The 14,922-nt window shown below is 36.4% G+C and overlaps 1 protein-coding gene across 1 annotated transcript; it reads left to right on the plus strand.

Annotated features, from left to right (window-relative positions):
- Nucleotides 1–7,183: 7,183 nt before the first annotated feature.
- Nucleotides 7,184–10,591, plus strand: LOC136209824 (nudix hydrolase 8-like). Its single transcript, XM_066001422.1, has 9 exons — nt 7,184–7,856; nt 8,000–8,265; nt 8,414–8,479; nt 8,756–8,893; nt 9,269–9,346; nt 9,436–9,486; nt 9,582–9,616; nt 9,747–9,855; nt 10,068–10,591. The coding sequence occupies exons 1-9, from the start codon at nt 7,727–7,729 to the stop codon at nt 10,269–10,271; spliced, it is 1,077 nt and encodes a 358-aa protein (XP_065857494.1). The 5' UTR covers nt 7,184–7,726; the 3' UTR covers nt 10,272–10,591.
- Nucleotides 10,592–14,922: the final 4,331 nt, after the last annotated feature.

A 14,922-nucleotide genomic window follows, 5' to 3' on the forward strand; every position in this document is an offset into this window, starting at 1 on the left:
AGTTCTGCTGGATGGACTGTTGTACAATCAACCCTTGAAGGGATATGAAGGAGCTGGAGATGCTGAAGAAGATGAAGAAGATGAGCAACAAGAAATTGAGCCTGAAGCTGAGCCTGCAGAAGAGGTTGATGCTTATGCTGAGTCACCAGAAACAGCTCAGCCTGAGAAGAAAAAGAAGAGGAAGATTGTAGAAACCTGCTCCAAAGACATTCATGCTGTCGCAAAGAAAGTAAGGCTTTCATCAAGACAGAAAGCTAAAGCCGACAAGGCTAAGGAGCATGATGAGAAAAGAAAGAGGCAAGAAGAGCCTGAGGATGAGAATGAAGAAACTCCAGAAACCCCTTTAAAGAAAAAGAAAAAGGGTAACTCTTTAAAGATAGTAGAAGCTGTCCCACTAGCCTCTACTCAACCTGAAGGACATGGAATTGACCAAAAAGATGAGCAACACGTTGAGCACCAACAAGTTAATCCTGAAGAGGAAGAATACCCCAATGATAATGCTGAGCAGCAAAAGAAAGAAAGTAACGTTGTTGAGAGCCCTGTTGAGCAACCTGTAGAAGAGGAGACAATTGCTACTGAATCCAGTGAAGGTCTTCGAACTGACCATTCACCACCAAAAACTCAGACCCGGCGAAGATTAAAGAAGAAAGCGCAAAAGCAAATTGATCTCATGGACGACTTTCCCATTGACGAGCCTGAAACTGACCTCTCCACAATCCAGTTCCAGTACTTCTCAAATGAAACTGAGTCTCCACCAGAAGATCTAGTGGAAAAGCAAGCCTCTGTTACTCAGGATGAGGAACATGCTAAAAACCCTGCAGATCCAATTCAAACGGCTCCAATTAAGCCAACTCATGTCTCAACTCATGTCTCAACTCCACCTCGAACACAAAATGATGATAACTCAGCTCATCAAATCCATCAAAGTCCAGGTACCAATCAAGGTACTCAATCTGGCAAGGAACCAACTCCTCCACCACCGTCAAATTCTGAACCAGCCTCTGAGTTCAATGCTGCTAAGTTTGCATACTTGAATGCTACTGAGTCTGGCCGATGGGTCATTGCTTCTGCTCAGTCCTTGCTTCAAGATTTTCATCCTACTCAAGGTGATGGTCACCACTCCACTCAAGCTGAGCCCTCTCACCTGACAGGTATTACTCAGCTTCTGAATGAACTTTGAGGCCTAAAAGATCTGGTTAACATTATCACTGCAGTCCAGACTCAGCAACCAAACCAAGAGCAAATGGCAAAACTGACTGAATCAGTACTTACAATGGCCACCCATCTGAACTCTCTTGAAGGGAAAATTCAACAACTGTCAGAAGCCAATCCAGGGTACGTCACTTCCACTGAGCTTCAAAACTGTTTTGTTAAGCTAGCAGCGGAACTGATCCTCTCTAGAACAACTACCCATACTGAATCTGCCACATCTGCTGAGTTGCAAGATTGCTTCACCAAGCTGTATGCTGAGCTAACCAAATCCAGTCCACCCAACGATACTGAGTTTGTCACCTCTACCGAACTTCAACAATGCTTCACCAAGCTTCATGCTGAGCTAACAAGTACACGTGACTTAGTATCTTCTTCTTCTCAGTGTACTATTGACCAATTAAGTGAGGCAGTCAGACTCCTGAACATTGATAGAGCCCAGATGGATGTTGATCCAGTATCCAACACAGAACTCATGAGCTTTTCACAAGCTATCATGAAGGCCATGCGGATCAACAATGCCCAGCGCATGTTTTATGATTCTGCTCTGCTAAAACTATTCCATCAATCTTATGGTCAGGTCACCAGCTCAATCTCCTGCCTGAGTAAAGCCCATGAATGTCTCCTCAGTATGATCAGCAGCTCCCTTCGGGTTCCTAGGCACGTCTAGGACGATAGCATTCCCGTCATTGACAGTTTGGGTGAAAGCACAAAAAGGCTTCATCGCTACTCTAACTATCTCTCCTCTGCCGCCAGAAATAAGACCTTCCTTTACCAACCCGATGATGGCAAAACGGGGGAGACAAGTAGAGGAGGAACTCAGTCTGCAGGAAATACCTCTGGAAGCAAAGAGAAAGGCAAAGGAATTGCCCTAGCTGAACCCTCAGTTCAGAAAAAGAAGAAGTAGAACTTGTTTAATCATGTCTAGAAATTATCATGTCTTTAAATGTTGTTTGGGTAGATTTTTCTTTTTGGTTGATTGTTTCTGTTGTTTAAACTCAATATTACAAATAGTTGTTTTCTTTCTGATCTAACTAATCTAGTTTGAACAGAACAAATCAAAAAGGTCAAAAACAATAAACACCAAAAATAAACTAAGAGACAACATCCTTCCAAAACTGAGTTAGTACACTCAAATGTTTTAAGTCTAAATTAGATCTTGGAAGACTTAGAATAAAGTTAAAACAAATGTATGCAACCCTTACGGGGGAGTAGTTTCAGCATAAAAATAATTCAATCATGGGGTAACTTATAACTGAGTTCCGTAATTATGTATTTTGCCAACATCAAAATGGGGGAGTTTGTTGAAACACATTTCTACAAGATTTTGATTTGACAAAATCATCCATGATTAAGAGGCAATTAAATTTAGATGCTTTGATTTAATTGTACTAATATGTTTGTTAAATATTGAGTGCAAAAACTATATAAAGTAAAGACAGGACAAAAGTCAGCACGAACGAAGCTGAGTAGAACGGAACTCAGCATGACAGAATAGAAGCTGAGTGGAGTTAAAATTCAGAAGCAAAACGAAGCTGACTAAAGTTGAAGACTTCTTCAGGAGCGGTTAAACAGAACGGAGCTGACCTTGAAGGAGCTCAGCATGAACGTTGAACATTCGAAAAGAACAAACGGAGCTGAGTAACAGTCAGGACAGCATGAAGGATTCGTTCACTAAAAGACAAAGTCTGCCAATCTTCTGCACCAATAATTTGAACCTCGAAGACACCTAAAAGACTAATTCCAAGAGTCATGGGACGATGGATTATTGGAAAAAGACAATTGACGCAAACAGACAAACCAGACGCTAGAAGACAAACCTGACGCCTGAAGAAAACAGAGAAAAGGAATGGCGGTGCAGTCTGAAGCTATCCAGAAATTGTTCCCCAAAAGAGCCGTTTTGACATTAACGGTCAAGACATTTCAAACGATCAAATCTACAGATTTCCTTCTATAAAAGGACAATCGAAAAACCGGAAATCGCATGCAAGCATCGAAAGAAAAATACAAGAGAGAAAGTTTCAAAAGCACTCAAATACAAAAAGGATCTTACACCAACTTTTCTATTCTTTGTGTAAATGCTAGATTGATTTGTAATCATCTAAAGTGTTCTTTAGTTCAAAAGGAACAAGTCTGTGATCAATAGGGATATTGAGAGTGTAAAGCTGAGTGCTTGGTTGTAAGCATTTCAGTGGTAGAGAAATCTAGGTGCTGGTTGTAGCACTTAGTAGGAGTTGAGTAGACGAATAGAGGAAGGTACTCTTGCATATTCAACTGCCTTGTAATTGGTTTGTGCTCTACCGTTAAAGAGCTCAGTATTGGATTCAAAAAGCCCGGAGGACTCTAGGGACTGGACGTAGGCAGAGAGGCCGAACCAGGATAAGTGATACTGAGTAATCTCTGAACTTTCTTGTATATTGCATGTGTTGTTTGCTATATTTACTCAGCATATAAATTGCATAAACTGACCTTGAGTAAATAAGTGGTGCTGAGTTAAGAAGCTGACCTCCAAGAGTGTCAATTCTCAACTCACAAGAAAACAACTCTAGTCAACATCTGACTAAAGCTGTCTTCAAACATTTCTCACCAAGCTGACCAAAAAGCTGAGTTAATAAACTCTCAAAATAACTTCCAGTCAGCTTAATTAAAACGCGAAAAAGTTATATTAGTTCCTAACCCCCCCTTGGAACTAATTTCCAGGGACCAACAGGTATTAGGGTGATATATAAAGGATTAAGGGAAAACATATGGCCGCAAAGTCCTGGGACGAACAACCAATTTGATGGGCTTAGGTTCGATCCATTTTCTTTTAGTAAGAAGGGTGACAATCATCTTTTCCAATTCAGGATAATCAGCCACCACATTTATCAAATCATGTTGGTTAAGGTTGGGGTTGATAATAAACATTTAGATTAACATGTTTAGCCTTTTCTGGCACTTTATCAACGAGATTTTGAGACACTCCATATGATAAAGCTTTGTGGGACTTAGAAGATTTCAGAGGCATGATGGAAAGAGAAAAAATGGAATAAAAGGATTCTAGAAAAAGCTCAGAAATAAGACAAGCTTTTTTAGAATTCTTACAGACCAAATCTTCCATAAAACTACAAAAGTAAAAAGAAAGAAAAAAGACGATTCGAGATTTAAGCAAATGGGGGGACTTCTTCAAAATTTATACCTAAAAACCAGAGGAACCCCAAAGGATGTCCATTAAAAGAGAGAACAGTAGCAGGGCCCCAAACATCCAAATGTAAATTTTCAAAGATAGAAGTGCTGGAACACACTATTGAGGGTAAAGAAGTTTTGGCTAATTTTCCTAAGGGACAAAATAAACAACTACTAATTGGTGCTGTTGACATAAGTTTATTATTCTTCAAAATTTTGCTAACTGTTTGATTCTGATAGTGCCCCAAGCGTGCATACCACCTTCAAAAGACACGTTCTCTCCTACTAGCGCCTCTTTTAAGCTGGGTGGAAGCACATAGAGCCCATCCTTACCCGAACCGCGTAACATGATTTCCCCAATTGCTTGATCCTTTACAAGCAAATGGTTAGGCCAAAATTCAAAGAAACATGAATTATCTCGAGAAATTTTTTGAACAGATAATAGAGATTTGGTGAGTTTAGGCACAAGTAAAGCATCATTGACATTGAAATTATGAATTTTAGAGTGACCAAAATGAGATTTTCAAACCTTACCCATTGCCAAATTGAACAGTATCAAAGCCTGGATAAGGATGCATGTATTGAAGGTGTGATGTGGATTGGCAGTCATGTGATTTGTGGCTCTAGTATCCGGGTACCAAGGCTGGGGCAGACCATTGAAGGGGTCTGGAGGAGTCTGCCATGCTGCATAGGCATGTGCGCCAGAACATTGTTGTGTTGCATACCCCTTTGGATGCTTGCATTTGTCTGCCCAGTGGTCAACATCACCACAATTGAAACATTTTCCACCCCTCCTCTTTTTATTTCTTTTTGCAGTAGCATTGGGTAAAACAGTCGACACATTTTCTTCAAGAGTGTTGGCGCTGGGTGTGGGTAAGATGAATTCAGACTTTTTTGTCGATTAGACTAATCCCTCAATAGTCTTCAGATTGCTTAACAATTCATAAAAACCAAGGTGCATGCCTTTCTGTGTGATTAGATTTTGAATGGAGGATTTGAATTCCTCACCAATATTTTTGTATAGCAAAGAAGGTAAGAGATGCATGGGATATGAATTACCAGAAGCAGCAAGACCATCTAGGATAGTTTTTAATTTTTGCATATATTCAATGATAGACATATCATTTTGTTCAAGTTCTTGTAGTTCCAGACTCAATTGAAATTACCTAGAATAAGTAATAATACCATATGCTTGCTCAAGAGCCACCCAAATATCACGAGAATAATGAAACAAGTAATGAGAGGATAAATCTCCTTAGTAAGAGAGTGCAATAACAGAGACAAAAGTATTCTCAAGATCATCCCAAATAGTATAAGTAGGATTAAGCATCAAATTGTCATGATCAGACATAAAGCTACTTCGAGACAAAAAAAATGGTGGTGGTGGATTGTTGCTAATGATATGTTCAAAATAGTGGTGAGATTTCAGAGTAGACACAATCGACATTCTCCAAGCTTTGTAGTTGTGAGGTGTTAGTTTGATATGAGTGGCTGTGTGAGTAGGAGCAGGACGGGTCATATGGACAGAATTTGTTATGGAAGTAGAACAAACATGATTCATGGATGAAGACGGATGTTCACGATTAGGATGAGATGGAAAAATTTGACCAGGATTAGACAGAAAAGAGTCTGAAGTATGAGTATGAAGAGAAGAAGGTAATTGAGAACTGTGATAGGAGGGTGGAGGACCAAAACCAGGTCTAATAATTGGTTGAGATTTATTACTTGATGGAGGAAATAATTGAGGAGCCGTATGATTTGTTATGGTGCAAGGAATAGCGCCAGAATCCTTATTATCAAACAAATAGCTTGAAATGTGGTGAAGCTCTTAGCTTAGTGGTTGAGAGCTTACCTATGACTAGGGAGGTCATGGGTTCGATCACATCCGGGTCTGGTGGAGACTTTTCTTTCTTCTTTAATGTAAGCTCATGGTGCGCAAATTTTTTAACAAAAAAAAAACAAATAGCTTGAAATTACTGATGATTGTTCAGGAGTTGTGAATGGATATTCAAACCTCCAGCCAGAGGAAGGTTGCAGAGGAGAAGTGGAAGCAGTGACTATTGTATATTCAGTGCCAAAAGAAGGTTGGGGGCCAGCGCTGGCAGAAGCAGCGACATGGAGTGATGCGGCGGCGGACAGGAGGCCCGAGGCAGTAGCGGCGGACGGATGGCCCGACGTAGCAAAGTCGTCGACTCTATCTAATTGAGACGCGACAGATACGGCGGGATATGACGGTTCAGATTGAGTTCCAAGAGAGGGAGATAGAGAGGTATAAACCTAATGAATTACTGATAAGAGCAGTATAAACCTAAGATACTGCTAAGAGTATTGAAATTTCACAATGGAAAAATTTAGACCTCATTAGTAGGTAATCTGTAAATTTCACTGTAAACCCCCATCGATGTATGTGGTTTACCCTGACCTTGAAAGTGGATAGACCTACCCTTACTTAAACTTTTTCTTACAAAAAAAACACTATTAAATGCAATAAATTGCTTGATTCCCGTTCCAATATCCATTTTCTTATGAAAATAACACCTCTTTAGTAATTTTTCGTGCCAAAAGTAAATAGAAATTCTTCGTCGTGAACAAATTCCCTACGAGCATGGGCACTTGCAATGTGGATAATGTTTTTGTTTTGGTATCCAAACATTTATCATGTGCATCATCTAATATTCAACTTAAAATCAACACATTTACACTCAATGAGCATTCTGTTTCACGCTCTTAAAAAAGCGCGTCAAACTATCACTTGTCCTTTTTGTACAACATGAAACTCAACTCCACTCCAGTCCACAAACTCCCCCTTCCTTCACTTTCATATCTTGCTTTTTCTCTCTCATTTCTACCATTGATTATAACAATAACAGAAGATTGATGAAATAAACGAGGGAAATCTTCTATTATTTCATCAAACCTAAAAATACATAAATTGATAGCAGATCTTCTTTTCAGCCTTGTTTGTCATTATATATATGTGTATATTCATTCATTCTCCATCTATTTCTTTTCATACCACATAATAACCTTCAATCCCCCCCTTAATCTTTGGCTTTAGTACAACACATCAAGTTTAATCATGTCTTCTTTACATTCTCCACAGTAAAAAGATATTCTTTTTTTCATCCAACTTCTGTTCTTTTCACTTCCTCATGCACACCCCAAATTTGACGGTGAACCCAATACCATTTTCTTGTTTGAATCATTTTTTTTTTAATTGGGGTTTGTCAAAGTTTAAATCTTTGCTCAACTGGGTCTATATATAAACTAACAATTTGATTGACTTGTTGTTGGGTTGTGAGTGTTGTTAATTTAAGTAGTTGGGATTTTGAGTTCAGTACTTCTGTCATTAATGGAGTTAAAGCTTCTTCATTCTAAATCTCTGTCTTATTCGGAGATAGATACAACATATTCCAGCCACTTTTCCAGTTCAAGGCATTTTGGCGGTGTCAATTTCTCCACAGACTCCTCTTGTTGCAGAGGTAATCAAATGGTTTTCACTAGAGTAATTAAGTTGAACTTTCTTCCAGATTTTACTTGAAATATCCCGTTTCCTTCTAAAGTTTTTGGTCTGATTATAACTACCATTTTAGCTACTGAAATTGATTTTTATTTTTGTGATTAGGGGGAGTTTTAAAGGTGTCTTGTTCAAATACTTCGAATGGTACTTATTATCTGTCCAGGAAGATCATTGATTCAGCCGAGCAAGAAAAATTTGTGGGAGAGAATTATTACAATGGTAAATCAAGGCCTTTTACTGGAAATGTGGAAGTGCTTGATGCATTTGATGATGAGTATGGAGGAGTTGTTGTTGATTCAAATAGGCTACCAGATAGTTCAGATGTCTTTGCTTCTTCTCTTCGCCTCTCTGTTTCTCATTGGAAAATAACGGTGACTTTTCTTACTATTGTAGGACCATTTGTTTTTGCTATGTTATTGTTTGACAAAATGTCCCACAGGATTCAAATCCAAGTGAACTTTCCCCTCTTTTCCTGTTTCAATTCAAAAACACAATTAAAGTTTGTGACTTCAATTGCAGGGAAAGAAGGGGATTTGGCTCAAGTTACCACTGGAAAGATCAGAGCTTGTTCCCATCTCTGTAAAGGTAAGATTTTAAGGGTCAATTTGGCTATTCCACTTGGCAGTTTTGGGTTATCCTGTAAAAATCGTATTATGTTATTTATACATTCTATATGATTACATATGATAGATAAGAAAGAAAAATAATAATCCTGTCGTGTTGTGTTAATTGGGTTGTCTGTGTAATTCGTGTTAGCGTGTCAGAAATAGGCACCCAGTCCTATTGACTTGAGAAATTAGACCTGCTATATGCTTGCTGATTCAGTAGTTTTGTAATTGAAATGAGTAATTGAAATTACAGGAAGGTTTTGAGTATCACCATGCAGAACCAGGATATCTGATGTTGACTTACTGGCTTCCTGAAGGGCCTTGCATGCTTCCTACTAATGCTACACATCAAGTTGGGGTTGGAGGATTTGTCATCAATGACCAAAATGAGGTATTTTTCCTCACACCCACTTCACCAAATTTCAATGGCTTGCTCCCCATCCAGTGACAGATCCAGGGGTAGGAGACTTTAGCATATACTGGTCACTGGAAAATTCTATTGAAACTGTGTACGGAACTTTAATTATTCTGCAAAAGCACCCAAAAATATCAATTGAACATCCATAAATCACTAGAGATCATCCCAAGCACCACTGTCAGTGAATCCTGGATCCGTCACTGTCCTCGCCTCTAATATTCTTCTTCTTACACAAGACTGGTTCAAGTTAATCAATTCACAGATTAAGGAGTTTGGACAACTTGCAGTTAGTTGCATACTTCTATGATTCTATCCTCATATGCAAAGTTTTGTATTGACCACTTTCAGGTTCTTGTAGTACAAGAGAAATTCTGTGCTCCATCCTCAGAGGGTCTATGGAAAATACCAACTGGTTTCATTCATGAGGTACAAAATTTCGGTTTCGAATTCGATCTACCTAGCAATTAAGAATTAAAAGGAAAAACAAGCAGTCATAATTTGTCTTATTTTATCAGTCAGAAGAGATTTACAGTGGAGCTGTTAGAGAAGTGAAGGAGGAAACTGGTGTAAGAATCTTTTCTCTTGGGATACATTTAGATGATAAAGCCAACTCTTTGTTGTCAGATCATAAATTAGCTCCTTGTGTTTTTATCTATTGCAGATTAACACCGAGTTCATAGAAGTCGTAGCATTCCGGTAAGTATCAAAGATACACCAAAGGATTTGGAGATAACATAGTTTTCTTTTTTGTTGAAAACATGTTAAGCTTAAAAAGCTGTGCTCTATAGTCTGATCTAATGGATCACAACTGTTACTCTTATCTCAGGCACGCGCACAATTTGGCGTTTGATAAGTCGGATTTATTCTTCGTGTGCATGTTAAAGCCTTCGTCAACTCAGATCATGGTTGATGATCTCGAAATTCAAGCAGCCAAGGTGAATATCTTTCTGCATTTGCATAAACAAAATGGAAACTTTTGCTTTTCCTCAGCTAGAATTAGTGTCACAAACCTCATATTTATAGCTTTCGAATTGTTTTACGTCTGTTCGGGCATTTGATGGGTACTTAACAGATGATCAAATGTTTGATTAGTGTCCTAGTGAGTTATCATCAAACATGATCTTAACTATATTCCATGATGTTGCAGTGGATGCCCTTAGTTGAGTTTGTAGAGCAGCCGTTAATCTGGGGAGATAGCATGTTCAAGAAAATCATAGACATATGTGTTGCGCGGCTGGGGAAACGTTACTGCGGATTATCTGCGCATAAAATGCTATCCAAATTTGATGGGAGATTATCATGTCTCTACTATAATGTTGTGGATAATGATGTTAACTGCAGAGGCAATTGATCACACATATATATATATATATGCTTGCTTCTCTTATTTCCCTTTGTTGTATTCATGTATAGCAACAAAAAAAGCAAGCAACATGGAAAAATATATAGTTAATAGCAATATTTAATGTGTAATTTTGGTCTTGGAATATTCAGGTGGTGACATGTTAGCGTCCGTCACTTCTGATGTGTTTTCTGAAGTGGTCCAAGATCAGTTAGTTCCGAATCACAATAGAATTTCTCGAATGATGTAAATGCTTTGGATTTGGCTATTGTACTGTAAATGTTATAATCATACTGCTATTAATAGAATTTAACTTCTTTTTGCAACTACATTTTAGTATTCCACTTAGCTTTTGGTTTTATTACCATCTTATTTTCTTAAAAAAGGACTTGTAAAGAAAGTACTATAAAAGTATGTAAACTTCATAGGCAAAAAAAAATTAGGATATCTTCAATTTTTATTGATTAAGTTCTTGGTTTTTTTTTTATTTTAGTATATTAAACTTTCTATGTATTATAATAGCACATAATAACTTTTTTGGTTATTATAAAAAAAAAAAAGTTTTCAAACATAAAATTTGATTAAACAAAGCGATTATTCGTTTAATCTATTAAATTAAATCTAATAAAAGACTATACACTAAAATAAAAGCTACCAAAAGATAAAAATGAGGCACTTAAAATTTCGAAAACAACTTTTACATGTGCAATATGAATATAGATAAAATATAAAATATGTATTTTGGTCTGTAAAAATAATATACCTCCCACCCAGCCTCCACCCCTGGCTGTCGGAAGCAATTTCCAACGTTGGGAACCACTTGTCATACTACATATATAGTAAAATTTCTCTAATTACTATGAGGAGGGATCACAATCATGTTTGAGGTGCTACTCTCACTCATGTTTAACAACATATGAAACAGAAAAATTTATTATATCCTTAGTGTCGGGGACAGAGATAGGGAGTACGGAATTGTCGGAGCATTTTCGGTTGTTGAACTTGAAATTAAATCTACTCACGAGCCAAATACTCACCTGGTCCACCTAGGCCGGCGTCCAATCGACTTGGACAAGAAAAATTGGTATTAGGCCCGGTCCATGCCTATCAAAACTCACATGTTTCTAAGGCGGGTTTGGAATTTTAAGAAAAAATAGAATAGGTCAAACTGTCTCGTCTCCACCCTATTAATATTAATTATTAGATTTATATATTAACTAATCATTATTTAAAAGTGTATATTTTTTAAGTAGACTTATTCGAGTTAGATTTGAGATATGATTTTTAAATATGAATCCGTCTAAATTAACGGTGGATTGAATTGTGCGTCTTTAGATAAAAGTCCACTGAGTGGAATCCAAATCCAACCCAATCGGACCCTTGAAAATATGATTTGAGAGGAGTGGTTCAGCCTGGCTGCTGGCTGGAAATTGCATCCCCAGTCAGGGAAGGCAGCGCACCTGCTTGACACACTTGTGGGGCTTAGGCTTTGTTTTAAACACTATTTTGGGCTCCAATCTTTATAACATAAATAGATTTCATTAAAATACTAGATATCTGTTTTTATTTTTAATTCTTGATGTACGTCCAATTAAAAATATTTGGTTTCATGATTCTTCTTTTGTTTTTCAAATTATCTCAATCTTTTACGTGTAATAATATAGAATTCAAATATATATCTTTATTTCATGATTTGATGCTTTAATAACTTAGTATTTATTATTTGATTATTAATTTGATTTTATGTTGATAATTTTGATGGATTGAAATTTTGAGAGCATAGATCTTGAATTGAAAATTAATTGATAAATTGGGAATTGAATTTGATTTTGTTAAAACTTAGTAAGATTATTTGATTATTTAATTTAATTTAGAATTGATATTAAAAATATTTATGGATAAATTTGGGATTGAATTTAATGTCTTTTTTAAGAAAATTTCATGTATTTTTTAACTTAGTATTGTTATTTGATTTTTTAATTTAATTTAGTGTTGATAAGTTTTTTTTTTTTTTTTTTTTTTTTTGAAAAATGGTGTTGGTAAGTTTTTTATAAGTTGGTTTGAAAAACATCTCAATCCTCTAAAAAAATATGCAATTAATTACACAATTATTTTATTGATAGATGTGTAATGTTGATATCCAGTGTACTAAAATTTCTAGTGAAGATAAAAATAGAAATAGGAAGTTGCAAATATTACTAAAATAAAGTAGATATAAAGGTAAAAAAAAAAAAAAAACTCTTTAAAGGAGCCGAGTTTAAGCATGACAAAGCTCGGCTCGAAAGCTCAACAAGCTCGGTAATAGGTTCGTAAATAAGCTCATAATCAAGATCGATTATAATGTTTACAAACAACATTGATTTAAGGTTTTTTTTTTCTGAATAATCATCAAACCATTTCATATCTTCATCATAATATTTTTTATTTAATAACTAAAAGGAAGTTATTAATGTTTATGCATGAGAAATTCTATTATTTCATTTGCTAAACATGCTATTATTTTATTATATTATTTCGTTCATGAATAAAGAAACAAATTACTTACAATCAAGCTCGTAAATAAAATAAATGAGCAGCTCGTGAACAAGATAAACAAGATGGCTCGTGAATAAACGAGCTTCTAAAGGAGCCGAGCTCAAACACAAATTTTAGCTAGAACAGAGCTCGAACCTCGGCTCGAGCTCATTAACCTTATGATGAGCCGAGCTTGAGCAGGTCAAAGCTCGGCTCGACTCAATTACAGCCTTATATATAGCTTTACATGGGGTTTTGCACCACATAGCATAATTCCAATGGAGGGTCTTAGAATGACCCGATCCTTCCTAAAAAAGATTCGACTGAAAGTCCCAGCTAAGAATTATTCATTTTCTGTTACATTCTAACAGTGGGATCACTGTTTTGGTATTGTTGTGACTAAAAGTATCTGTTGTGTGGAAAGTGTTGTGAGGTGCTTAGAGATGTAAACGGGGTGGGACAGGACGGGGCTGGGATTGGAGTTCCCATCCCCGTTCCCTGACTAAACGGGGAATCCCATACCCGCCCCGCGAAACAAACGGGGACAAAATTCATCCCCGTCCCCGCCCCACGGTGAATTTCCGACCTCGCGGGTATCCTCATTTACCCATTTAAAATTTAAAAGAATATATGAAAAAAGAAATAAATGAAAAGAATAAAGAAAAAAGAAAGAGAATAAGAGAATATGATGAATAAATAGACATAGAGTGAAACAGAAGTAAATCATTTATATCGGATTAATAATAGGTTCAAGTTTTTCTATGCATATTTTTTATTTTCTATGATTAATAATATGTTATCGGGGATTAAACGGGTAATCTGTCGGGAATTCCTGCGGGGCACAATACGGGGTAGGTTTGGGAATCCCCGTGGGGCGGGATACCTTTTTACATTCCCGCTCCGTTTACATTCCCAGAGATGCTATAGGGAAAAGTGTTGTGAGAAAAAAACTAATATGTGTTTAATAAGGATATGATTAAAAATCTAAAAGTCAAAAAATAAAAACTAATAATATATATTATATTCTATTGAAAGTTATGATCTTTTTGTAAAAAAAAAAAAAAGATTAATATCATATTTTGTGGATAAGTTGTAAAAACTACCTTTTCAACAAACTATAAATTATAGTTTTTTTAAAGTAGATTTTTCAACTATCTCACTTTTTATGGAGCCTTATCCAATACTGAAAAAACTGCTTTCATCGTACCAAAGATAATTTAATATGTGAATTTGGTTACGTTACGTGTCTCAACCGTAATGATGATTTGATGTCGTACTCGAGCCTATAAAATAATATACAGATCAGATGGATCGGAACCTGGTAAACTTGCTCCGACGTCTAAGTCAGTTTCTGAGTTAGGACTGAATGGAAGGGAATGAACTAGTTTAGAGATATTAGTTAACGTACCGAACCTTGTCCATATACATGTGTGTTTATAGTGCATTATTAGGTTTAAGGTTGTCACCTCCTTATGAATCCTTACAAACTTAGGTCTGCGTATGCCTTAAGGATTTCGAATCTTGAGAAGAATCTTTTTTCTTGTAGGATTCTAAAAGGTCATTTGATGTGTTGAGCTTTGGAGGTTTGAACATTTGGTTGTAGACCGCCGCTTGTTGGACTTGGACCGTATCAATCGTTTCCGTTCTGCTGTAACCGTTTTGGATGCATATAAACTTGGACCATAACAAAAATAGTGATGATATCACGTACATAATCATTTAGTTGGATATCAGTAAAAAAAAATAATAATGTCAAACTGGGACTTAGAAGTTACGGTAAGAATGGGGGTAAAGAGAGATTGGAGAAATCTAGGCTAACTTCTATTCTCCCATCGGCTTCTACATGTAGGCCTAAAAATAGACAATGGCATGTGATATGCTTTATGCTTCTTGTGGGTCACCACCCAGTTTTTATCATGATTGAAATATGCACTCTAAAGGCTCAATTTTACTTCTACTACGTTCTATTTCTAATTTTACTTTTTTTTTGGTAAACTATTTCTAATTTTACTATATTTAAATTAGGGAAAATATATATATATATATATAGGTGTGACACATCTCTTATGGTGTGACAAGTCTTATTATGTGACAAGGACCAATTTTGTAATTAACCAAAAGGAGGTGGCAAATTTATAAATAAAAG

Source organism: Euphorbia lathyris, chromosome 1 (assembly GCF_963576675.1).
Source record: "Euphorbia lathyris chromosome 1, ddEupLath1.1, whole genome shotgun sequence".
Lineage (NCBI taxonomy): Eukaryota > Viridiplantae > Streptophyta > Magnoliopsida > Malpighiales > Euphorbiaceae > Euphorbia > Euphorbia lathyris.

Bases quoted from the DNA above. Each gene is read 5' to 3' on its own strand.
- LOC136209824 (XM_066001422.1), top strand. From the start codon at position 7,727: ATGGAGTTAAAGCTTCTTCATTCTAAATCTCTGTCTTATTCGGAGATA. The intron at 9,347-9,435 runs GTACAAAATTTC...TTATTTTATCAG, and splicing joins CAACTGGTTTCATTCATGAG to TCAGAAGAGATTTACAGTGG. The intron at 9,856-10,067 runs GTGAATATCTTT...ATGATGTTGCAG, and splicing joins TCGAAATTCAAGCAGCCAAG to TGGATGCCCTTAGTTGAGTT.